General features: G+C 66.4%; 1 protein-coding gene across 6 annotated transcripts; it reads right to left on the bottom strand.

Annotated features, from left to right (window-relative positions):
* Positions 1 to 1088: 1088 nt before the first annotated feature.
* On the bottom strand, positions 1089 to 24510 carry AMZ1 (archaelysin family metallopeptidase 1). 6 transcript variants are annotated; one of them, XM_078439788.2, is made up of 8 exons: positions 23708 to 24510; positions 10585 to 10715; positions 7804 to 8315; positions 6390 to 6557; positions 4390 to 4518; positions 3960 to 4129; positions 3373 to 3549; positions 1089 to 1825 (listed from the first exon to the last, which is right to left on the bottom strand). In XM_078439788.2, exons 3-8 carry the CDS (start codon positions 8105 to 8107, stop codon positions 1292 to 1294), a joined length of 1482 nt encoding a protein of 493 aa, XP_078295914.2. In that variant the 5' UTR covers positions 8108 to 8315; positions 10585 to 10715; positions 23708 to 24510; the 3' UTR covers positions 1089 to 1291. The 6 variants fall into 6 exon arrangements, with proteins under 6 accessions (XP_078295914.2, XP_078295913.2, XP_060505604.2 ...); XM_078439787.2 differs by lacking the exon at positions 23708 to 24510 and adding an exon at positions 15309 to 15433; XM_060649621.3 differs by lacking the exon at positions 10585 to 10715.

The raw sequence follows: 24510 nt of genomic DNA, 5'->3' as shown, positions 1-24510 counted from the left end.
CCGTCCCCAACTGCTCTCCACCCCCCTCTGCAGTGGTACTTGATGTAGGAAGGAACCTCTGGTCTCGGTGCCTCCAAGTTTTATTCTTCCCACGTTCCCGCCCGCAGCCGTCACCCCATGGCACATGCTGAGCCCCTGAGGCCCCCAGCTCCCCGAGTCCATCGGTCTGGAGACAGACCTTTGGCAGAAGACGGAAGGGAACGGGAAGGTGATGCCATCCCGCATGGTCTTCCGGACCTTGCCACCACCCTTCAAAGGTAGGACCCAGGGCCCCTCCCCAGGAGCTGGGGTACAGTGAGGGTGATGCTCTGGGGGCCTCCCGGCAGACCCCGCAGCCAGGCCCAGGGACCTGCCTTCCCCCAGGCTCTGTCCCCACTGCAAAGTCCTGAGCTCTAAGCAGAGGGCTGGGGCTTTAAGGCACTAAAGTTGGGGGGGGGGGGGGGGCGTGCTCACAGCAACAGCCCCGGACTGGTCTCCCTCAGGTCCTGGGCCCCCCTCTGCCCCCCTGGCTGTTCGTCTTCTCCTCGCTTTCCGTCAGTTCCCTCCAGGTCCCAGCGATGCCTCCCAGAAGCCACAACCAAGGCCTGGGGCCATATCTATGCTGGGCCTTTTGGGGTCTGGGATCCCACAGCCCAGCCTGGTGTCCAATTACAAGGAACCTTCCACCCTGTTTGCTTGGGGCGGGGGGGTGAATACTCTGCAACCTGCACTGTGTTTCGTTTTTTACACAGTTTTTGTAGCCCCCCCCCCCCGTTTCAGAGCCACCCCCTTGCTTGCCTGCTTCCCGGTGACCATGCTCCTCTGCTGTTGCAACCAGAGGTTTCTCTCCCCACAGGCCCAGGGGCCCCCTGCTAGTGAAGCCGGCACCGGCCAACATGGGAGCACGCAGAAGGATGTCAGAGGCGGGAAGCAAAGTCTGACAGAAGTAAGCGGGGACAGTTGACCCCCGGGCAGCCGGCCCCCCACGGCCTCAACACTTGTTGGAACGAGTTGTCAACACCCCAGGCCCCTTGTGTCAGAACACCAAGGGTGACAGCAGGCAGAGGTGGTGTCGGGGACACAGCGTGAAGGCCTGAGGACAGGAAAGCTGTGAGTGTGAGAAGGCCCCACTCTGTGGGGGGGGGTGGGGGAGATGGGCACATGGGCACAGGGGTGGGGCCCCAGGAAGCCGCCAGCCGCCGTCCAGGCTGGGCCCGAGGACCCTCCGCAGGGGCCGGGGTGAGGGGGCAGGACGCAGGGCCCCACGCGATATTCCGCGCCGGGCCGACAGCGCCGGGCTGTGGGCCCCCGTCTAATTCCCCTCCTCCCGCCAGCGGCCGGGGGACGAGCCCGCCTTGGACGGCTTGCGCGCGCTCAGCTTCCTCCTCAGCGAGGAGAACGTGTCGCCCAGGACCCGGCGCAGCCCCGAGCCGTCTCGGCCGCAGCGCGGGTCCTGCCTGGGGGCCGGGAGCCGCCCCGTGAACATCTCCCACCCCGCCAGGGCCTCCACGGCGCCGTCCACCTGCGCCAGCTCCTCCTCCGTCACCTCCCGCTCCAGGGCCCGGATGCAGCGCTCCAGCCACCGTCCGTGCTCCCTGATGGCGTCCACGGCGGGGCCGCACCCAGGCGGGCTGTCCGGGACGGCCGGGGAGCCCAGCCCCTCCTCGGGCTCCGGCTCGGGGCCCGCGGAGAAGGTGTGGCTCCACGTGTCGGGGGTCAGGGGCTCCGACCCGCTGTCGCAGCTCAGGCCCGAGTCGGCGCTGCAGGGCGGAGTCTCGTCCGAGGCGGACGGCGCCCCTGCATCCACGTCGGGCCGCGACCCGGCTCGAGTCCAGGCGTAAAGTCTCTGTGAGGGAGAGACACGGGCTGGGTGTCCTGGGCCCCGTCCCTTACCTCGTCCACGCGCTGCCGGCCCCCGTGCCCGCCAGGCACCGTGTGGGGCCAGCTCCGGGGCAGTTAAATTCTACCGAGTGTGCACTTGACCTCAGGCTGCCTTCACACCAATAAATACCCAAAACTCCTCACCTTGTCCGTTTCTACTTCGTTGTACCCTGGCTTCCGCGCTGGCGGATGCGCCCCCCCACCCGCGGCCGTGTACTAGGACGGGAGACACCACCACTACGGACCAGCCTCTGTCCCCAGCAGGGGTGCACCGGCACAGAGCGCTCCCTGCCAGCCCCTCTCCCACCCCCAGGTCACCTCCCAGAGAGTCCCCAGGAGCTGTCCCCGCGGCCCGTCCTCCTCCACCAACTCGCAGGGGAGGCGCCACCCAGAGGCACAGCAGCTCCGGGGCGGAAGGTTGTGCCCAAAGACCAAGCCCCGGAAGGACGCGTGTGCCGAGCGCCCAGCTACCGCCAGAGCCGAGTCTCCCTTCGCCTGGCCGTCGCCGCCCCGGCAGCACGCTCGCCCCACCCCACCGCCGTGAGGACCCTCAGCGGGGCTGCCTGTGGGCTCCCCGCTCCAGGCGGGCAGGCCACTTCCTGGGGGCATCTTGGGGGTCCTCCAAAACGGGGTCCCCGAGCCGCAGCACCCCTGGGAGCCTGTGACACAAGCAGGCCCTCCCCGTCCAGGGGCTGCCTGGCCAAGAAGCACACCCCCCCCCCCACCTCCCCGGAGCGTTTGCACCCCCCTCCCCCCCGCAGCCACCCCGTCGCGGCCCGGGCTGCCTGCCTCCGGGGTTTTTCCCAGAACCGCAAACAGCTTCTGGCTTAAAACTTTGGTTTTCAAATTAAGCCAAAGCTCTTCGGTGGAGAGGCCTTGATAAACACCACCGGCCTCTGGAGGCTGAACTCAGAATCAAGTTGGAGTCCGCCGAGCAGGCTTCCCGCCGCGGAGGCTCCGCCCACAGGGCCCGCGCCGCGCCCCCGGCAGCTCCTCCAGCCGACAGCAGAGGGCAGCAGCGCCCGCGGCTCGCCCCAAACCCGGCAGGGCAGGACAGGACCGAGTCCAGAGCGTGGCTGCCCCCTGCCAGGCCCGCTCGGGTCTCCTCCCGCGTGGACCCCAACCACCGGAGCCGGACCCCAACCACCGGAGCCGGCGACCCCGGCCGACGCAGGGGTGGCGTGGGTGGGCGCGCCCAGCACCCACCCACCGTTCAGAGCTGGTATTTACCATCCTTGCCTGAGAGGAGCCGTCCACCCCTTGTCCCCCCTGCGCCCCGACGGCCACGGCCACCGTTGCTGGGTGCGCGCCACGGGCCAGGCTCGGACGCCACACGCTGCCCAGCAGAGCAGGAAGGTGCCTACCGGCAGGCACGCGGGTCTGTCTGCTCCCCTGGGGCGCTCACACCCGGGACCCAACTATCCTCTGCTCTCGGACTCCCGCGCGGGCCCCCAGACCAGGCGCTGGCCTGCTGCGGTTCCTGTCCCGGGGCCCCCCCTCAGAGCCGCTCACCTTGTACCTGTCGATGAGCTTGAAGCCCAGGACGTGCTGCAGCTTCCGCAGACAGATGGGACAGAGGTCCAGGGGCCGCCGCAGGGCCTCCTCCAGGCTGAGCGCCCCCTGCATGATGCAGCCCAGCCAGCGGCAGCTCCCCAGGCCCAGCAGGTGACAGAGCTCATGGCAGGTGACCTGCGGGGGAAGGCCCGCCACTGACCTCGCAGCCGATCCCCGGGACGCCCCAGGCAGCCCCAGAGGGGCCTAAGGCCACCGGGAAGCGGTCCATCAGCCCTCCGCGTCCCGGTCCTGACTGCACAGGGCACAGGGGCATCAGACACTGGTTCAAATCTCTGCCGCTGCCCAGCCGAGTGACCTTAGGCAAAGGTCTTGGCAGCTCGGCCTTGGTTCCTACGCTCTCTACAGGGAAGCAGGGTCGTCCCGGTGAGGGCGGGACAGGGGACTCAGCGGCTGCCTGCTCACACCCCCGTGTCTGATCGCACATCCTTGGCACATTCCCCGAACTGGCCAGAGCCCCCAGTGCTTCTGCCCACTTCCTCCCTCCACCTGTGCGGTGACCCCCGCACCCTGGCCTCCACGCCCACCTTGCAGCACTGGGCCAGCCCCAGGGCGCTGAAGCACAGTGTCTGGCCTGGGTCCTGCACTGGTGTCTCAGGGCCGTCGGCTGCCGCCTGGACCGAGGCTGCCTCCGAGGCGCCAGTCCCCGGCTGCAGGAGCTCCCCCGAGAAACGGGCAAAGCTGCAAACGCCCACTTCTGGGGAGAGGTGGAGACACACGGGCTCGCGGGTCACCTCACCCGGGGGGCGCAGGAGCAGAGCCCCCCCCCACCCCACCCCACCCCTCAGGACGCACGACTCCTGCAGGCCGGCCCCCCGGCAGCAGCCCAGGGCTGAGCAGGAAGGGCACGGCCGCACGTTCGGGGGCAGCGGTTTCCGTCCGCGTGCGCGCATCGTCTTCCCCGGGACGGGCCCCGCAAGCTCGGCCGAGGCGGGGGCTGCCGGGGCGGGGGCTCACCGTGCCCTGGCAGGAACTTGCCGAACGTGAAGCTCCAGGCCTCGCAGGGGTACAGGTCAGACAGCGTGAGGCCCAGCACACACAGCGCGTCGCCCGGCTTGCTGCTCTTCAGGAAAGACAGGATCCCGTCTGTGGGGACAGAGGAGCCACAGGGCTCAGTGCAATCATGAGGGTCCCCAGAAAGAAGAGGCAGAGGGTCAGAGAGGTCTGAAGGTGCTGTGGTGGGTGGACAGAGACACGGGGCTCGGGGACCACGCCTGCAGCAGGACAGTGTCCTGAAGGCAGGGGACAAAGGCAGGGCCAGGAAGGTCCATGGCCAGGAGAGGGTCTCAGAGTGACAAACCTGCAGCCTGGGACACAGAAAGGGACATGCTACCGTTAGAATGACACCTGTCCCAGCCAAGAGCTCCCTGTCAACCCTGAAACCTCAGTGCCAGCAGCTCCTGTCACACCTGCTGGGGATGGAGACCAGCCCTCCTGCCGAAGATAAACCAGATAAGCTGAGTGAAATACAAAACACGGCTTCTTAAAGCATCCAAGGTGGGAGCGGAGTTGGCCACAGGGGACCAAGCGCGTCTTGGGAGGCAAAGCAAGCTCTTCTACGTCTGATGACAATGGCAACTGGGTCACGGGGGTGCTCGTCCAGGCTCACGGGACCATTACACGCAAAACAGAGAATGTCAGTGCATGTGAATTATGCCTCGGTAAACAGGATTTAAAAAAAAAACAAAAAACCCGAAACCTGATGACAACTTAGATCCAGGGAGAGAACTGAAGCAGACTAGCTGAGACTGAGCCCCTTCAGAGATGAGGGAGGGTGGCAGACCCCGCTCCCAGGACCACGGACGGCCCAGAAAAGCTGTGTACCCACAGGGGCCTGGCAGAGGAAAAGCAGAGCCCCGCCCCCGACACGAACCCAGCACGAATCACATCACCCCAGGCCACTAGATCTCCAAAGAGGTAAACTAAGTTTCCAAGTAGTATGTCCAGCTAACGAGAAAAAATACCAAGACAGAAAGAACGGAAAGACCACGAGTTGGCCACCAGCACGCGCCAGACGGCGGAACCGAAAAGCACCTGTGTTTGTGGCTATCGACACTGAACTTAAATCTTAGCAGGAAACTGGTATTTTTAAGAAGTGACACTGCTGGGGGCACCTGGGTGGCTCCCTCGGTTGAGCGTCTGACGTCGGCTCAGGTCATGATCTCACGGTTCGTGAGTTCGAGCCCCGCGTGGGGCTCGGTGTGGGCAGCCTGTCAGTGTAGAGCCCACTTCACATCCCCTGTCCCCTTCTCTCTGCCCCTCCCCCACTGGTGTGCACCTGTTCTCTCAAAAAATAAAAATAAGAAACGTTAAAAAAATATAGATTGCCGATTTGAGAAAGAACCCACCAGAAACGGCAGAAATGGAAAGGGGAGAACTAAAATTAGGAACTCGATGTACGGGCTTCACAGCCCAAGGAGAGAAAAGGCACAGAGGGGGAGCAGGGGGGCCCTGCGTGGGGCTGGAGGAGGGGCCGGAGGGGTTTCCGCCAGCCACGGCTGGGCCACGGGGGCCCTCCAGCCCCAGCGCCATCCAAAGTGTCCAGTCCACTCCTGGGGCCTCCCCCGACCGGAGTCCGGGTGCCCCGCACATCGGAGCGCCTAAGGCCCATCTGTGCCCCGCGACCCGGCCGCTCTCCAGCTGCCAGTGACCTGGGGGCTGGTGGGGGCTGGACACGTGCAGGACAAAAGTCTAGAGGGGTGCCTTACAAGGCGGCAGGCGCCCGAGAAGGGCTTGCCTCCCCCACCCGTCATGCCCTGGGGTCCCCAGCGCACGCTGGGAGGGTCGTCTGGCCTCCAGACGGGGAAGGAGGCTGGTTTTAGCCTTGCTCTTCAAAAGCCTGGGGAATAGAGGTCCTCCCCCCGCAAAGAAACGGGGCAAGGATTCCTTCCTCCCGCCTTCTGCCTCGTGGAAAGGGCCCGCGCCCTCCCCCCCCCCCCCCCGCGCCCATCACCCACCCGTGTGGAGCTGGAGCCTGTCGGAGTCCTGGCTGGGACGTGAGGAGCAGTGTATGGACGCGGCCGCCACCGAGGGCAGGCACCGGACCTGCAAGCCCAGGAAGAAGGCCTCCGTGCAGTCGCGCAGGTACTCCAGCAGAGCGCCACCCGCCGGGCCCTCGCTCAGATCTGGGGGCGGGACGGCCCGTCAGCCGCCCCGCCCCCACCTGCGCCCCGCCCCCCCGCCGGCCGCCCGTCAGCCGCCCCGCCCCCACCTGCGCCCCGCCCCCCCGCCGGCCGCCCCGTCAGCCGCCCCGCCCCCACCTGCGCCCCGCCCCCCCGCCGGCCGCCCGTCAGCCGCCCCGCCCCCACCTGCGCCCCGCCCCCCCGCCGGCCGCGGCGGCCACCGCGGCGCAGGAGGCCACCGTGGACCCGCCTTCACGGAAAGGAGAAAGCCGCAAGAAAGGGCAACGCCCCGATGAGAGAGGTCTGGAAGGTGGGGAGCCCCTCAGGGAGGGGCAGGGGGGCCCGGCCGGCGCCCAGAGTCCCCGAGGCTGAGGCTGGCCGGATGGCAGGAGCAGAGCGGGACACGGGAGGCGTGCGGGCGAGACGCCCCCGGGGGCAGCCACACCAGACTGCTGCAGGAGGACAGCCCGGGGCGGGCAGCTGGCTGGCAAGGCAGAGCCCCAGGCCGCCTCAGGCCCCAAAACGCACATTAACAAGCGCCCACGCGTCTGCTCGTGAGGGCCTCGCAAGCGCCCGTGAGCTGCCGGCAGGGGACAGAACGAAGCGGACGGCTTGGGCGCTGTTTGCCGGACACAGCTCGAGCCAGGGGCGGCGGACGGGCCGCAAGGGGTTGGAGAACGAGGGTGGCCGCAGGCCTCTGGCCCCCTCAGCTCTGCTCGGGCCTGGTGGTCCTCCGCAAAGCCAGGCGCCACCCTCCCTGCCCTCACCGCGCGGACAGCCGGCCAGGCCCCTCGTCCGCCCCAGCCCTGGCCCAGCAGGCCTCGCGGAGAACCCTTACCCTCGCCAGGCCCGACCGGCCTCCCCAGCACGGCCTCGGGCTCAACTAGGCCTGAGTTCAAACCCCACCTGTGCCCATGGCCAGCTCGGCGTCCGGGGCAGGTCAGGGCTGGGAGGAACGCAGTCTCTGGAGGGCCCCCGGCACAGCGCCTGGGGCGGCACACCCCACGCGCAACAGGGGAGGGGTGACGCGGCCGCAAAGGCCCCACGGCCCCTGGCTTCCGGAGCGGTGTCTGAGCTGGGCGGGCGGAGAGCCGGGTCCCAGCGGGGGCCTCCCCGCCCGGCCCGGAGCCCAGACACCCTGCCTTGTGCGAGACTCAGACTCCGGCTCCCCAGCGGGGCGCGGCTGGCCCCACGATGCCCACCCGCTGCGGGCCCGGCGCCCCAGGGTACGCGGCCCCCCACCTCGTACCGATGGGCTGCAGGTAGATGTGCTTCCGGGCAGGGCTCTGCCTCCGGGGCGGCAGGGAGGCGTGGAAGGTCTGGAAGTCCTCGGGGGCCTCGGGACGGCTGAGGAGCCAGTCGAAGGCCGTGTGGATGAGCAGCGTGCAGAAGAGGGTCCTCTGGGGGTTGTAGGCCTCGGCCAGGAACAGCCTCTCCGCAGGGGTGAAGGCAGACGCGTAGAGACGCCGCAGGGCCGGGTCGCTGGACACCAGCGCCTCCTTCAGGGCCCGCGGGCCGAAGCTGAACTCCTGGGCCGGCCTGCACTGCAGCATGGCGGGCCCGGCCGCTCCGGGGAGCCCCCGCTGTTGCCCATGAACCCCACAGGGGACAGCCACGATCTCTTCCGGAGCCTTCCTGCGGGCCGATCAGAACCGCCGAAGGCTCCCCACAGCCGGACGCTGAGCCAAGGGCCCCTCCCGGTGTCGGGCCTCCTCGGTGACCGCAGGGGGTGGCTCGGACGCCTCCAGGCCTGGCAGCGCCCTGGGGAGGGGGACACGCACACTGAGAACAGGGGCCGGGTCTCTGAGGCAGGAGGAGCAGAAGGACATTTTCTCTGGCCGCTGCACAGGCACCAGCGCCCAGCTCGGGGAAGGGTCCTACTCCCCCACCCCCAGTGGGGAGCTTGTTTCCATGGAGCCCCAGTGCCCACTCCCACGGACTCGCCCTCAGATGGGAGGGGGCACCCGGGAAGGACAGCTATGCCACTGTTGTGGGAGCCCCTGCAAAGCCCGAGGGGGCACCCCCAAGAAGGCAACCAGCTGTTCCTGTCCTTTTGTGATGGCCAAGTGCAGCCCATCGCCAGGGGCCCCACAGCGCCTCCTTGTCCCACCTATAAGCCCTCCTCGCGGGGCCCCGCCTGCCTGAGGACGAGCACCAGACCCCTGACTCGCCAGGCCAGCTGGAAGCAGGCGAGAGCACGTGGGAGACAGGCAGCCCCCAGATCCAGAAGGTTCCCAGCACACGTGCCAACCACAGAAGGCTATAAATAGGGAGATGTGACCGTGCAACAAAGAGCGCTTTGAGGGCTGGGACAGACCGGCGGGAGAGGACACGCCTGGGGGGTGGGGGTGGGGGTGGGGGGGACAGACGGGTCCAGAGAACGGGACAAAGTCAGTTCACAAAGTGGAGTTTTCCTTCCGCATTACAGGGAAGACTAAGAGGTCCGTGCCCCTCAGAGACGACGCCCCCTCCGCCACCATACGCACCCCAAAAAGTTAGGCCGCCACCGGCAGATGAGTAGAGCAGGGAGGTCACGAGGAAAGAAGCCAGAAGCCGGAGAAAAGGCACACAAGTAAGAGAACAAGGCGAACCAGAAGCACAGAGAATGGTAGCATCTTCATTTAGAGCCAAGCCTGCTCTTCGGGGTGGGGGTGGGGTGGGGTGGGGGTGGGGCGGGGCGAGGAGAGACCGGCCCTGCCGCGGGGTGGGGGTCCTAGCTGCAAACACAGCACCGCGGGCAGAGTGAGGACCTGAGCCCCACTCCCTGCAGCTGACCCCGAGTTGAAACGTGAAAGTTCGGAGCGCTCACACGGACACATACGTGTGTGTGTGTGTGCATCCGTGTAAATACACATGCGCAGGGGCGCCTGAGTGGCTCAGTCGGTTAAGCGTCCGACTTCGGCTCAGGTCGTGATCTCGCGGTCCGTGAGTTCGAGCCCTGCGTTGGGCTCTGTGCTGACAGCTCAGAGCCTGGAGCCTGCTTCCGATTCTGTGTCTCCCTCTCTCTCTGACCCTCCCCTGTTCATGCTCTGTCTCTGTCTCAAAAATAAATAAACGTTAAAAAAAAAAAAATTAAATATACATGCGCACGTACATATACATGCATCCAAATTCCGTCATCCATACGTTTTCCTCTGGAAAATTATATCGAGTTTTTCCAGAGGAAATTACGTACACACAGGCGGATGTATACACAGATATATTCCCCAGAGTTACGAGGGAGGGTGGGGGCTGGGCCTGAATGCCCGCAGAGAGCTCTAGGTTTTCCTTTCTGCAGATCCTTCTCACAAATCTAAGCTGCCGGTGCGGTGCAATCCTACCTCCTCCAGACTTAGTATATTACCAGCATCTTCCCAAATCCTTACACATTCTATTGTAAAAATGCCGTTTTTAACGGCTTCCCAAAAACACCATGATCAACATCTTCCTTCCAAAGTCTGAGTTTCTCTTTCCCCAGGACAGATGCCCAGAAGAAAAGATACCACGTGGGGGTGGTTAAGGGGGTCCCGATCTGCACCGCCCACCCGCTTTCCAGAAAGGTCATGACAACTTACAACCCCAACAGCCGCTGACGTTCTAACTAGTCAGCAGCAAATAAAAACCACCAAAGGTGGGGGCGCCTGGGTCGCTCATTCGGTTGAGCGTCTGACTCTCGATTTGGGCTCAGGTCGTGGTCCCGGGGTCGCGGGATCGAGCCTCACGTCGGGCTCTGGGCCCGGTCCCCATCACGCGGAGCCCCGCCTCTCAGGAGCCCCTGTCCAGGCCCCAGTCTGCACCACCAGACTCCAGGGCAACACCGGGAGTTTGCACCAGGATGAAGAATGGGGCCTGGGCTGTAGGCGGAAAAAACATCCGATGCAAACCCATGGGCCAACTCTTGGCGGGGGGACGGGGCCACGGCGGGAGGGGGGCAGGTTCTCCAAGAGGCCAGAAAACGTGTGGAGGACCTAGCGAGGACAGACCCTGTGCACCACAGGGACCCAGGAGAGAACACCTGCACTTCCGAATGGGGCCCGGGAGGGGCACATACACCGGCAAGTTCCTTCTGTCCTTGGCTCCCTTGTTCCCTCGGCAGTCCCCGAGCACCTGCTCATCCGTGGTGCTTGGCCGACCCCCCTGGACTAAACAGGCAGAGGTCTCTGACCTTAGGGAGCTTCGATTCTAGAAATGTGTAACAGACAATAAGAGGCGATAAACATAAAAGTACATACTGTCTACACAGTGTGAGAAGGGGATCAAGGGCCTGGAAGAAAAGGCTAATCCTAACCCTAACCCTGACATGGTGAGGTCCGAGCAGCCTGGAAGGTCTGGGGCGAGTGTCCCAAGCAGAGAAGCAGGTGCAAAGGACCCGTGGGTGGCTTCAGGGGCAGTGAGGAGACAGCATGGCGGGAGTGGGGGCGGGAAGACCGGCCACATCACGCAGCACAGGGAAGGCTGTGTCTACAACTCTGGCCTCATCCCGAGGGGGGGCCGGGAGGCCCGTGTGCGTACCACCCGTCTCGTCCCAGAGGCCAGGCGTCCAGCCTTCAGAGCGGGCTGTGAGCTCCTGGCGGTCCAGGCCCCCGGGGGCAGAGAGCCATTCAGGGAACCTTGACTCGGGAGCGCCCTCAATGCCAGCCCGAGCTCCGCGATGAACTTGGCCCTCTGCCCTCCCACCCCGTCATGCCGCAGTGTCCTCCCCGGCACGGCGGGCCTGGCGGCAGCTGCCCGCCTCACCCAGAGCACGGCTGCACGTAGCGGGAGGAGGAGAACCGCCGGGTCCCGCCCGGCTGCCGCCCTGAGCACCTGACCCCGTGGGCACCTCGCGGCCTATTTCTGGGCGGGGCTCCCGTGGCTCTGCGTCTGCGCCCTCGGCTCTCCCAGACCCGCGCGCGGCGCCCCCAGCTTGAGCAAGAGGCTTTCCCGCCAGCAGCCACCCCCAGACGGTCCCCTGAGCGGCCCAGCCGCATCGGGCTCACCAGGCTGAGAGCTGCCTAGAAACGGGTTCGGGACGCGCGGGAAGGTCTGTGTCACGGCCTTCACGGGTAGCCCCCACCGGCCCCGGTCAACACCCGCCCCCCATGCCCGCTCCCCTGCCCCCCAGCGCCTCAGTCCCGCAAACCCAAGATCGCTTTTGACCCAACACCTCGTCTGAACCCACAGCTGCCAGCCTTCACCCATCCCAGAAGCCAAGGACACGGGCTCAGAGAGGGGAAGCCACCTGCCCAGGGACACACAGCTACACGGACTCAGAGGAGGCGCTCCTGACCTCGGGTACACCGCCCCTCGCTCTGGGCCTCATCCACAGGGCCTCCTCCGCCCTCAAAGGGGCCTCCGGCAGCGTCGCTCCCGTGTCACCGTGTCACCCGTCGACTCCTCAGGGCCTCGAGCCGACACGCCCCCAGCCCGCCTCTCTGTGCCAGAAATTCCAGGGCCCTGCCGCTCCTTCCCACGTGGAACCGGGAACCTCGGGCTCCCCTCGCCATCCCAAGAGATCCCAGTCACGCGGCACACGAGGGCCCCGGGGGCCAAAGGCCCGGGACACACGGCCGCTGTTTCCCAAGGAGGCTGGGGGGGCCCGGGGCGCAGCCCGTGCAGGCTCACCCCTGTGGCCCCTGCACCGGAAGGGCGGCAGGGACCCCGGGAGCTTTCGCTCACGTCGGCACAGCTCTCAAGGCGCCCCAGTCCTGAAGTTAAAACTCAGACGCGTGCGACACGAGGACAGAATCCTGCCCCCATACAACCCTCCACACCCACACCTCTATGCCCCCACCCACAACACAACCCCATAACAAACCCCCACACCCACCCCCCACACCCCTACACCTCCCCGCACCCACACCCTCCCATAAAACCCCCACACACCCACCCCCCACTCCCCCCCCCACACCCTCCCATACAACCACCCCACACCCACCCGCAACACCCCTACACCCCCCCGCACCCACACCCTCCCGTAAAAACCCCCCATACCACCCTCCACACCCCTACATTCCCCCACGCACACATCACACCACTATCTAGGGACAAACCCCCCACAAACACACGCCAACACACCCCCACACACCCTCCCATACAACCCCCCCATATCACCCCCCACACGCCTACACCCCCCACACCCTCCAATACAAACCCCCATACCCCTACACCCCCCCCACAAACTCACATCCTCCCAAAAAACTTCTCCATACACCCCCCACACCCCTACATCCCCCCCACACACACCACACCACTACCCAGGGACAAACCCCCCACACCCACACTCCGTAAAACCCCCGCACACCCCCCCACACACACCCTCCCATACAACCCCCCCACACCCACCCCCACCCCTACACCCCCCCACACCCACACCCTCCCATAAAACCCCCCATTCCACCCCCCACACCCCTACACCCCCCCACACACACCCTCCCATACAACCCCCCACACCCACCCCCCACCCCTACACCCCCCCGCACCCACACCCTCCCGTAAAAACCCATCATACCACCCTCCACACCCCTACATCCCCCCACACACACCCCCACACCCCTACACCCCCCCACACACACCCATACCCTCCCATAAAACCCCCCATTCCACCCCCCACACCCCTACACCCCCCACACACAGACCCTCCCATACAACCCCCCACACCCCTACACCCCCCCCACACACACCACACCCCCAGTACAAACCCCCCACACCTACACCCCTACTCCCCCCACACCCTCCCATACAACCCCCCACACACCCAACACACACACACCCCAGTACGAACCCTCACACCCCATACCCCCAACCCCCCCTCCCACACACACCCACAGCCCACCCCACCCTACCCCCACACGCCCCTACACACACCCACACCGTCATGTGGTCTCTGGAAAAGCCACCTACTCGAGGAAACAGCAAATCACAGGTCAACAGTGTTATTGTGAGAACAATCTTAACCTCATGGGTTCCCCATAGGGCCCCAGGATACACTTTGAGAACCAGTTTTCTCTGATTCCTCCTGCCTGAGACACGTCACACCCACCGTGGTGCTCAGAGCACCCACGGGGGATACGGGTCCAGTGACAGTCAGCGGAGCCCCACGTGCCCTGCTCTGAGCAGGGCCCCTGGCCCAGCAGCCACCCGGGGCCCAAAGAGCCTGGGAGACAGGGCCACACCGGCCCTTCCCGGCCCGGCTCCAGCTGGGGTGCGAGGGTGTTTAAGTCTCTGCGGGGCCCGGACGCGGACACATGTCTGCCCAGACAGCATTTCCTCTCGAGACCCCCGTGTGGCCGCATCCACCTTCCTGGGTCCCTGGGGGAAGCCCCTCCCTCCCTCCCTCCCCCACAGGGTCCCATCCGAGCCGCACTGGCCTGTGAGGTGTCCGATGGGGCCACACGGCTGGACGGCGGCCAGCTCTGGGTTCAAAGCCAGCCCTCGAGATGCAGCCCGAACTCTTAGGCACCGACAGTTCCCGAAGCAGAGGGGGGTGGGACCGTAGACACAGGGTGGGACCCGTCCCCTCCCAAAGGCTGTTAGCACTGAGGCCTTGCCCGACCTTTCAGGCCGCTTCCCCCACCACCGGGGCGCCCAATGACCCCCTCGCCTGGCGTCAGTGTCGCCCAGAGGCTGGGAAAGGGCCTGGTACAAGCCAATTCCTCCCGCGGGTGGGGGCGTAGGTCTGCCAGCCGGAAGGGCAGGCTCACGGCCGGGGAGGGAGGGCAGGCTGCCCAACCCCAGGGTCCCGGCACCTGCTCCCGCGTCTGCCTGGACAGACGCCCCGTCTCCGGGCAAGAAAGCACGCTCTGATTCTTGTCATTCTGAGGGCGCTTTGCAAAACCTCCGGCAGCTGCACGAGCTGCGGGCCCCAACCTTCAGTGCAGGCGGAGCGGCCCGCAGAGACACGTGTCAGGGGTCGGCTCCCGCTTCTCAGGCTTGGGTTTGCGGGGTGGGGGTGGGGGCAGGGCTTAGACGGGGGGGGGGGGGGGGGGGGGGGGGGCGGGAGGGGTAGCTATGTCTGTGCCCGTCTTCCTGTTACATTGGCCCTCGCCAGAGCCCTAACTTGGACTCCAGACCCCCTTCCCTTCGCGTGACCCAGGCAGGCGGGGGTCCCCGCCCCCCGCCCGGATCCGGGCCGCACCCTTAACTTTGGCGTCTCTAAGTAACCCTCCCCTCCCCCCTTCTCTCCTCTGAACGCGCTGCCTCGTCTCCCGGGTGTGCGCAGCCGGCCAGCCTCCTTCTCCACCAGCCCCGCCCCGCCCGAGGAGCAGGAGCGCGGTCCTCCCGGAGGAGGGGAGGTTCTCCGGGCCGGCGCGCTCCCTTTCCACCCTCGACCCCGCCTTCCCGTTGCATGTTTGCTTGCACCGGTGACGGCCGGCGGCCCAGAGTCCGGGCCACCCTGCCGCGGGGCGCGGAAGGCCGGGAAGGGTCTCCCGGCCCCTTCCCTCCCCAGACCCGCCGCGCGGCAGGGCGTCCCCTCTGCGGGGCTGGCGCGGAGCACGGAGTACGACCTGCACCAGGCCCTCCGGGAGCGCTGCGCCCACACCCCCGCTCCTGGCCCGGGGGACCTTTGGTTCCCCCCCTCCCCACCCCCTCCACCCCCTGCCGAGCGGGAGCGCGCCCGCCACCACGGCGTCCTCCGGGCTTGCGCGACCCGACCGGCGCCGCAGCGCGGCCGGGGCATTCCCACCCGACACTGCACCCTGGGCTCCCGGCCACCCGGCACGGCGGTCCCCTCCCGGTCCCCGCGTCCCGGCCTCCCCACCGCGCCTCCGTGCCCCCTAAGCGCCGCCCCCCTACCTCGCAGCCCCGCGCCCTCGGGAGCCGGCGCACGCAGCCGGCCGAGGGCAGCGTGGGCACTTGTCGTGGGCCACGAAAATCAAGGAGGTCCCAGCATGACGTCAGCACGGGGGCCGGGACCGAGGTGGGACCGGGGGCCGGGCCGGGCCGGGCCGGGAGGAAGCCGCTCCCGCCGCGGGCACCACACACGCACCCGCCCCCCCCCCCCCTCCCGCCTCGCCGCCGTCTTACCCTCCGCGGGGGCCACCAGGGGGCGGGAGGCTGGCAGCGGCGAACGACTCCCGGGCACGGCCACCGACCTGCCGCCGAGTTCTGCCGAGCACGCGTGGGACGCCCGCGCTCCCAGAAATACCCGGGGGCGGCGGGGGAGGAGCGGCACAGGTGAGGGAGGTGAGGCGGCGGGCCAGGTGGGGCCCAGGTGGGGCGGCCGGCGCTCTCGGGCAGGCCAGTTCCGTCGCCGCGGCCCCAGGAGCTTCCCCTTCACGCGGCAGGTCCGCCTGGAGGGACCTAACGAGTCTTCAGGACTTTCCTGGGCGGGGGAGCGGTTCCCTGGATGCTCGGCCTTTATTCTCTCTTGCCGACCTCTTCACGAGCCTGACAGGTAACGCTTCTTTTTGCGCCCATTTTATGGACGGAAAACCGAGGCGTGGGCAGGGGAGGCGACTGGCCCAGGCGGCAGAGCCAGGCCGAGTCAACCCCGAGCGGCCGGGGCCCCAGCGCCCGGCGCCCGGCTCCCGGCTCAGGGCGCTCGGTCGGGAGTGGGGGCGCTGGGATCCCTCGAGTCCCGGGAGAATCCGGGTGGCCGGCGCCCCGGGAGACGAAAGGGAGACGAAAGGGAGGGCGGCCGGGGCCCCGCTGCTCCCCGGGAGAACGGCATCCTCGGCGCTGTGGTCCCGCCAGTCCGGCCACCACGGCCCGAGCAGTTGCCACGCGTCCTCCCCGGGGAACTGGCTTGCGGCGCGCAGCTCCCGGGAGGCCACGGCCACGGGCCGTCCCCACCCGGCAGGCGGCCCCCGCGAAGCTGGAGGAGAGGTCCCTCAGCCGTCGCCGGATCGTCCTTGCCCCAGCCTCGCCGGGCCTCCCCCGAGCCCCGTCACCCTGCTGGGCTGCAGAGAAGCCTTCAGGAGACGCGGCAGGCGGGGCTCGCCGGCCTCTGCACTTTTTCCGCACACTTCTCGGGCCGCTGCTAACGGTTTCGTCTGCCTTCTCTTCTGTAGCTCAGCATGGGGACCCAAAGTGGCACAGGACCCTGTCCTGAGTGGTCCCCACTCCTTTTTTTTTTTTAATTTTCTTAATGTTTATTTTTGAAACGGAGAGAGTGCAGCGGGGGGACGGACGGACGGCGGGGGGCGGGGGACACAGGATCCGAAGCAGGCTCCAGGCTCTGAGCTGTCCGCACAGAGCCCGACGCGGGGCTCGAACTCACAAACCGCGAGATCATGACCTGAGCCGAATTCGGACGGTTAACCGACCGAGCCACCCAGGCGCCCCAAGTTGTCCCCACTCCTGATAGAGAATACAGCTCAGGTCACAGGCTCCGTAGCCTTTCCTGCACCCCCGACACAGCTCCCCTTCCAAGCCCAGCCCCGGGACTCGGGCGCAGAACGGGGGATGGTCTGGACACGCGGCAGGGCCGGCCCTGAGTGGGCCTTAGGGGACTTCCACCATCCGCCCCCCAAGAGCTTTGACGGAGGATGGGTCCTCTCTGGAGGATTCTGTAATAAAGACTTCCAAAAAGACCAGCGAGGTGTAAGGACCGTGTGCGGGACTGGCGGCCACCCGAGCACAGAGCCAGTGGTCAAACGTCTGGACTCCCTGCTGGGGCTACCGGACCGAACTCTCTCCTCACCTGCAGGACGGAGAGGCCAGGGACCCGGTCTGCATAGGGCAGGGCGTGGAGGTTATGTCACCTGCAGAGTGCTGGTCGGATGGGGCCACTGGGACGGTCATTTGAACCTCCGCATGTGCAGCCCCTGCGGGGGACGAGACACGCTGAACGTCCACCTGGGGGCGTGGGCCCTCAGGTGCTAGACCAGGAGCTGGATTGTGCGGTCACCTCATGTAATGCTTATGCCAACCCAGGGGGGGAAGGAAGTACTGTCGTCCCATCCTACAGATGGGAAAACGGAGGCTCGGGAGCCCGGAAGTGGTCCCCAAGACAGAAACTGAGGTCCGTGTGGCTCCAAAGACGCACCAGATCATGTTCACGTGGCAACAGATGCCGCCTGGCGTGGCTACTGTGGTGCTGCTTCCTCCTGAGCCTCTGTTTTCTCATCTGGAACGTTCTCCCCCACATGGCCCCCCACCCGCTCTGCTGCTCCGGTGGCCCTAGAGAGCTGACCCCCCCATGCAGGGACCCCTCACGCTCTCCCCTCCTCGCCCTACTTGCATCACACGACTGTGGGAGGCTGAACCCCGGTTCCCTTGCCCTTCCCTCATCGTGTGTCATAAACCCGTGTGCAGGGACCTGATGGCTCTGTCCCTGGCGCCTGAAAACAGTGCCTGGAAAACAGCAGGTGTCCGTATTTGCTGGATGGAAACACACGTCGTGTGGTCAAATGAGAGGGTGTCACCTTCTCGGGCTCTCTCATTAGTGTCCAGCTGAGGTCACTCGTTCCCTCAGACGTGTCCCCACCACCTCTGAGCCGGGGCTGGAAGTTGCCTCCGGATGCCGTTGGCACCGACACGACCCGTGTTTTGGGGGCCATGTTACTGGGTCGACCCTCAGCTGCTCTCAGGCCGCCCGGCCAGGAAGTGTCGGGCTGGGCGCCCTAAGATAGCCCCAGAACAGGGGCGTGTACCACGGAAGCTTCCCAGGCTGCCCACCCCCAAGGGAACTGGGCCTTGTTCTGGCCGGAGTCACCTGGTCCCCTCCCAGTCACCTGGCGTGGCCTCCCGGCAGAGAGCACCTGGACCCCAGCACCCCAACCCTCAGTGCCGCTGTGAGCTGGGCGCCCCCGCCACGTGTCCGGGAAGGGCCAGGGAGGCACTGTGGAGGGGCAGGGTAGCGCTGTGGTGGCCCGGAGAGGAAGGGCATGCGGAAGGGGCAGGATGGGGAGGAGGCCTTCGGACTGGGCTTTCAGGAGGTTTCTGGGGTCTCCTGGGGACGAAGCTGTCCTATAGAGTAGCCGGCAAAGTCACATGGTGAGTGTCGAGGGGTAACTGGCAGGCGGGCGGATGGGAGGGAGGCTACTGTTCTCTCGGGATATGTGGTGTGACGGGAGAAACAGGCGACGGCGGTAGCTGAGGAGTGCAGGAGAATGTTCTAGAATGGGGTCTGGGAGAGGCCCACAGGAGGTTCCCTTCTGGCGTCGGGGCCTCCTGAGCCCCCACACGGCTGGTGCGCCAGGACCCCACCACTGGCTGCCCAGCCCCAGCCCCCCAGCCCCGGGTTATCAGGCCTCCCTCCTGCCGTGCACTGACTTCCCAGACCTGAGTGTGGTCGTGTGCCCATTTGTGGGCTGGCCCCCCCAGGGATCCACGGGCAGCACCACGGAGAGAGCCACAGGGAGCACCACGGGGAGCTCCACGGGGAGCACCCCAGGGGGAACTACGGGGGGAACCACGGGGAGCATCATGGGGAGCTCTCCACGCAGGGTAAACTGGGCAAGCAGCACAATCCGTGCTCCCATCTGTGGGAGACAGCCAGCCTCTATTCTGAGTCCTGACCCTGCACCGGGCTCTGGGTTAGGACCCAGAAGGCACAGTGAACAGGTGGGGAACAGGCACCCCAGGCTCCCGGAGGTCACTCTCCTGCCTCCTGGCCCCTCCGGTTGGGGGAGAAGCTTCCGCACCACACTTTTGGGAGGAGAGGCGCTCGTCCGTGGAGGCCTGCCCAGCTGACCGCTGCCGTGAGGTCTCTGTCCCCTCCCCAAGGGTCCCGTCTGGGTCTGGTGGGCAAGGGGAGCCGGCCAGAGGGAGGGAAGGGCTCCCTGAGTAAGGGCCACCTTTTCTCCCGAGTCTAGGTCGTGACGGCTCCTGCTGGGTCCCCACAGCCACCTGCCCAGAGCCAGCTGTGGCCCCGGCCCCGGCCGCGCCCACGAGGCGAGAGAGGTTCCTAGGGCAGAGAGGAGCCCCTGTCTGAAGGCCGGCATTATTGTTCCGGCCCCAATTTGTCCCCAAGCTGCCCTTTTCCCCTCTGGAAACCTTTATGATAAGGGGCCCCTTTGAGCCAAGTGTCGCCTCTGCTCTGGGCCGCCAGCCTCCCAGGCCGCCCGCCCACCCCTGTCTGCCCGGCCTCGTTCCGGAGAAGCAAGTGCCCCCACGGATGGCTGAGGGATGTGTCATCGTGGTCCCCAACAAAGCAAGGGAATTTTCCCTCTAAACCTTAAGAGATGACGTGGCAACAACTGTCCATTGTAGGAGATCGAGAAAAACAGAAAACCCTGTCATCCAGCCGCCGAGAGGTCAGACGTCCTCCAGGTACGTTTGGGGGCTCACACCCCACGTTCTGTCCTGCGGGCGGCTGTGTCACGTGGCACCTCCCCGCCAACAGCCAGAAAGCACGTCCCCACCTTCTCTGTGTTGTGTTTTGATTCGTGGGTGATTCACCTGCTTTGGGACGTTCTGTCTTCTCCCCCGGTTTCCTTGCTAGTTTACATATAATCTGTGCTAATCTCATTTCCGTACATCTTTGCCGCACAGACATCCCATTTTCTCCCCCTCAGCACAAACCTCTACCAATACATCCTGGCTCACGGCGCCGCACTCTGACACACAGAGCCGCGGGCATTTGCGATTCTCACTGGCGGGGGGGGGGGGGGGGTCAGAGAACCGGGGACCCGAGGAACGCCCCCTGGATACCCGCCGCCCCAGCCGCCCCTCGGCCGGGCAGCCGGACTAGGATACTGCCTCCTTCCAGCTGCCCAGTGAGTGCGGCCAACTGGAAATCCAGGTGAGGGAGGACCAGCTCATTCGGAAGGATCCTCACTCCGCGTGGGGCGGGGGGTACCGAGTGCCGGGCCCCCCAGAACACAGAGGCAGCCTGCTGACATCCAGCCCCGGGCCGGCTGACGCTTCGGGACACTGCCCCACCCCTGCACGCTGGGACACATTCATCTCGGAGTCCAGACCTCTCCTGTGAAGTCACCTCGTTAGAGCCAATTCTAGAAACGGACACCGACGTGGGGTCCCCTGTCTTTTCAGCCAGACGGTCAAAGGGTACCGTCCCCACCTCCGTGCTCACTGCCGTCCTCCGGCCTGGGCAGATCTGGGGTAACAGCTGTGTGGTCTGGGGACACTCCCTCACCTCACCGCACGTGTTTCCTGGGAGTGGCTTGAATAGCGGCCCACCTGCGGCCTCAGGATGGGACCTTATTGGGAATAAAGGTCTTTGAAGATGTAATTAAGGTAAAAAGCCTCAAGATGAGATCATCCTGGATCCGAGTGGCCCTAAATCCATTGGCGCGTGTCCTTATAAGTGGGAGAAGAGTAGAAGACACAGGAGGAGGCCAGGTGACCTCGGAAGTTGAGACGGCAGGTGTGGCCACCAGGAGCTGGAAGAGGCCAGAAGGACCCTCCCCTAGAGCCTCTGGAGAGAGCATGGCCCTGTGGCACTTTGATCCGGATTTCTGGCCTCCAGAGTTGGGAGACTCAATCGCTGCTGTTCTCGAACCCCCGCGCCTCCCGTGTTTCCTGGGGTTGCTTGTCAGCATTCGAAAGCTACACGGTACTTCTCGGCACTCGGGAGGCCCTTACAACATTCATTCAGCAGATGCTCAGACACCTGCTGTGTGCCCCGTGCTGGGCCACGGGGACAGGATGCTAGGCCTCTCTGTGCTCTCCTTCTGTCCACTGGCAGCAGACCAGGGGAGACAGGATGGAGGGAGGGGCCACACGTGGCATGGACAAGGGGGCCCGGGGCAGAGAAGCGGGTCCTGCCAGCCAGAGGGACGGTGTGAACACAGACCTGGAAGGCAGAACGGGCGGGGGTCAAGGGCTCAAGAGGGGAAGCAGGGTTACGTTGGGGGGGGTGGGGGGTGGTCAAGGCCCTTGTAACAAAGGCGAGGGGGCCAATGGCCCAGGCAGGGGCTCTTGCGTCTCTTACTAGGTCACCTGGGAGCAGTAGGGGGAGGCAGGTGACGTCCAGGTGGGAGGCCTGAGCCCAGGCCCAGGCAGTGGGGGCTGCTCGATTTGGGCAGGGACATAGATTCAAGGCCTCCCCTGGGGCTCAGGGCTCCCTGCCCGTGCCTCAGTTTCCCCAGGCCTCCTGTCTCAATGATGCTCCTGGAGCTGCTCTGTGTCTCGCCAGAGGGATGTGGGGAAAGCGAGGACCTGGAACCGCCTGACCGGATGCCCACCCTGTACCGGCTGGCGCTGCGCGCCCAGGGACCCCCATCCCCTCATCTCCTGTCCGGGACTGAGGGCCCTCTCGGGCATGGGGGGCACAGAAGACCCTGGCATGAGAGGCAGGACGGGGGGCAGGGCAGAGCAAGGCTGGGTTGCCAGAAGGGTCCGCCCTCTGCGCTCCTGATCAGTATTCACCCCAGAGAACAGCTGGTCTGGCTGGGGCCCAGGGGAGGGGCTCAGCTCAGTCACCGCCCCCCCCCCCCCCACACCGAGGGCCCTGCCTCTGCTGCTGGGGGCAGGGGCCCCTCCCCACGAATGGGGGTCCCAGGAGCCCGTGAGGACCGCCCTGTGTCTTGTCTCTCTCTGGCACACCCCCCTCCTCTCCTGGTCTTGTGAGGTCAGGGGACCAGACGGCACACACGCCCTCTCCTGGGGAAGCAGCCCATGTGCCCTGGCAACATGCAGACTCTGGAGGTGGCCCACCTGGGCTCCAGGTAGCCACAGCCCCGCACCCGGACCCCAGCAGTGGCGGGCACAGCCCACTCTCGGGGGCCCAGAGCAGGGCAGCGGGGCGGGGGTGGTTCTGGGACCGAGCCTGCCCCGTGCTTAGCCATGACAGTGGGTGGCTCCGGACAGAGGGGCTGCTTCCCTCCGGATGTCCAAGTTCGGGTGGTCACGAGGGCTGACGGCGCTCCAGAGACCCCAAGGCAGCCCACGCTCATGGACCACTCATCTTTGGTGGACACGGTATCCCAAAGGTTTAGGGTTTGGTGATTCGCCAGGGGGCCCACCAAGGCCACACCATCAGGATCTGGGACGTCCTCACTCCCAGAGAGGACCTGCCGGCCCTTCCTGCACCCTACTGTCGGGTGTGTGCCTGGCCCCGCTTGCCCTATGGGGGGGGACCCGGGGAGGCCCAGAGTCCAGTGGGGGCAGACCCCAGGTGTGTGGGCGGCTCTGGGCAGGCCTGTGGGAGGCCTACCTGAGGGGTGCCGGCTTTGTGGCCGGTTCGAGTCCTCGGAACCCATGGTCCAGAAGCTTCTCCAAGGAGGCACAAGAGGATGGGGTCAGTCTGGGAAGGTGGCTGGGGGAGAGTCCCAGGCGGGGCCAGAATTAGCCTGGCACGACTAAGCCTCGGGGGACGCAGTGAGCCGGTGTCACAGGGCCTTCCTGACCCATCAGGTCTGCCTCTCCCGCCCCCGAGCAGGGAGGGCTGTGGGGCGAGGCGGTTACACTGCAGGGCCCTCCCTGCTTCCTAGGCTGGGGCACCCCTGCTGCATCCACACCTGCAACCCAGCCCCAGAGCCCACAGGCGGCCGAGGGTGGGGTGCGGGCTGCTGGAGGTGTCCGGGAAGCCCCACCGCAGCTGGGGTCTTCTAGGCGGGTCTGCCGGGTGGGCTGCACACCCAGCCCACCCTGGAGGGTGCGGGAGCCCGCAGGAGCTGGAGGCCCAAGGAGCTGTGGGGTTCGGCCCGTCCCAGTGCAGAGAACGGAGCGTATACTGGGCGGGGGGGGGGGGGGGGATTCCTGGTGCGGCAGCCCCGGGGCCGCGGTCACCTCACCTTTAGGCGAGCACCCAGCCGCCCTGTGGCCTCTTCCCAGCCACACACCCAGAGCCGGACGAAGCCATGCGCCCCACAGAAGCTTTTCAAGGACCCCCCTTGTTCTTAAAGCCCAGCCTTCCCCCTGCAGCCCGTGAGGCCGCGGGCCACTTCGCCCACCCTGTGCCACACTCAGCAGCTGCCAGCCCACCCCTGGCCTGTCTGTCCCAGACACACACCCTCCTTCTACCTCTGGCGTCCCTTTGCCTAGCAGGCACGCTGCACCCCTCAACAGGGTTCCCCCAGTGGGGCTGGAGCCCCCACCCCATGCAGGGCACGAGCTCTGGCCGCCATCCCGGCTGTCCTCCGCACCTGCTCCTGCCTGCCTCCTTTCCTCCCGCTCCCGGCTCCAGTGCCTTCCACTGCACGCCCCCGCCCGCCCCCGCCCGCCCCCGCCCGCCCCTGTCAGCACCCCCATGCGCCCCCGTCTGCTGGGAGACACCTGCTCCGCACTTAGCTCTCACACCCAACAACTACTTCTCCCCACAAGCCCTCCTCACGCGCACTCACCTGGGCAGCGGCTGTCTTCCGCCCGGAAAGACGCTACGGGCTGGGGAGCTGCGGCCACCTCTGTCTCGCTCCCGTCAGTGTCCAGCGCGATGTTCAGCTCCTAGCGAGCGCCCGGCCGGGGTGGCTGTGATGCCACGCACCACATGGCAGTGTGGAAACCCCGTCCCTGCACACACCCCGCCCGTGCCTAGTACCCCGAGCACCCCCACGTGGACACGCCTGCCTGCATTCGCACACACGCACGGTGCCCGCCGGGGCCCAGGGCCCTCCCCGCCCGCTGCCCGGAGCCCTCGCTCCCCCCTGCCACTCACGGGTCACACACACAGAGCCAGGCGTGCGCGCTCTCTCCTGCCATCCCCGCCACCCTCGCTGCAACAGGCGCCCGGGCTGCTGTTGGCCGCCTCTGCCCGCCGGCGTGTTTGCCAAGCAGTTTCCATGGCGACACATCTCGGCTCTGCCGGAAACAGACAAGTGCAGCGAAGACAGTCTCCATGGAGGGGACGAGGCTCGAGGTCTCCGCCCTCGGGCTCCAGGCAGGCACGGAGGGTGTGCTCCCGTGAGCCTCCGTCCCGAGTGGGGCTTGCACCCTAAGGAGGAGGTTCGGGACTTCCTCTTGGAACGTGCTACCAGAGCTGACTTAGGGCGTTTGGTCATTCAACAAACCTTCCATGCTGGCTGCCTCAGGCAGGGGCCTGGCTCACCAAGGGCTCGCGGGCCGTGTCCTGAGACCGGACCGTCGTCCTCACTGGCCTGCTGAAGGCCCATCCTAGGCAGCTCAGTAGCTCCCTGGGCACCAAGGCCCA

Source organism: Panthera onca, chromosome E3, assembly GCF_046562875.1.
Source record: "Panthera onca isolate mPanOnc1 chromosome E3, mPanOnc1 haplotype 2, whole genome shotgun sequence".
Classification (NCBI taxonomy): domain Eukaryota; kingdom Metazoa; phylum Chordata; class Mammalia; order Carnivora; family Felidae; genus Panthera; species Panthera onca.
This window is presented reverse-complemented; position numbering and strand designations above follow the sequence as displayed.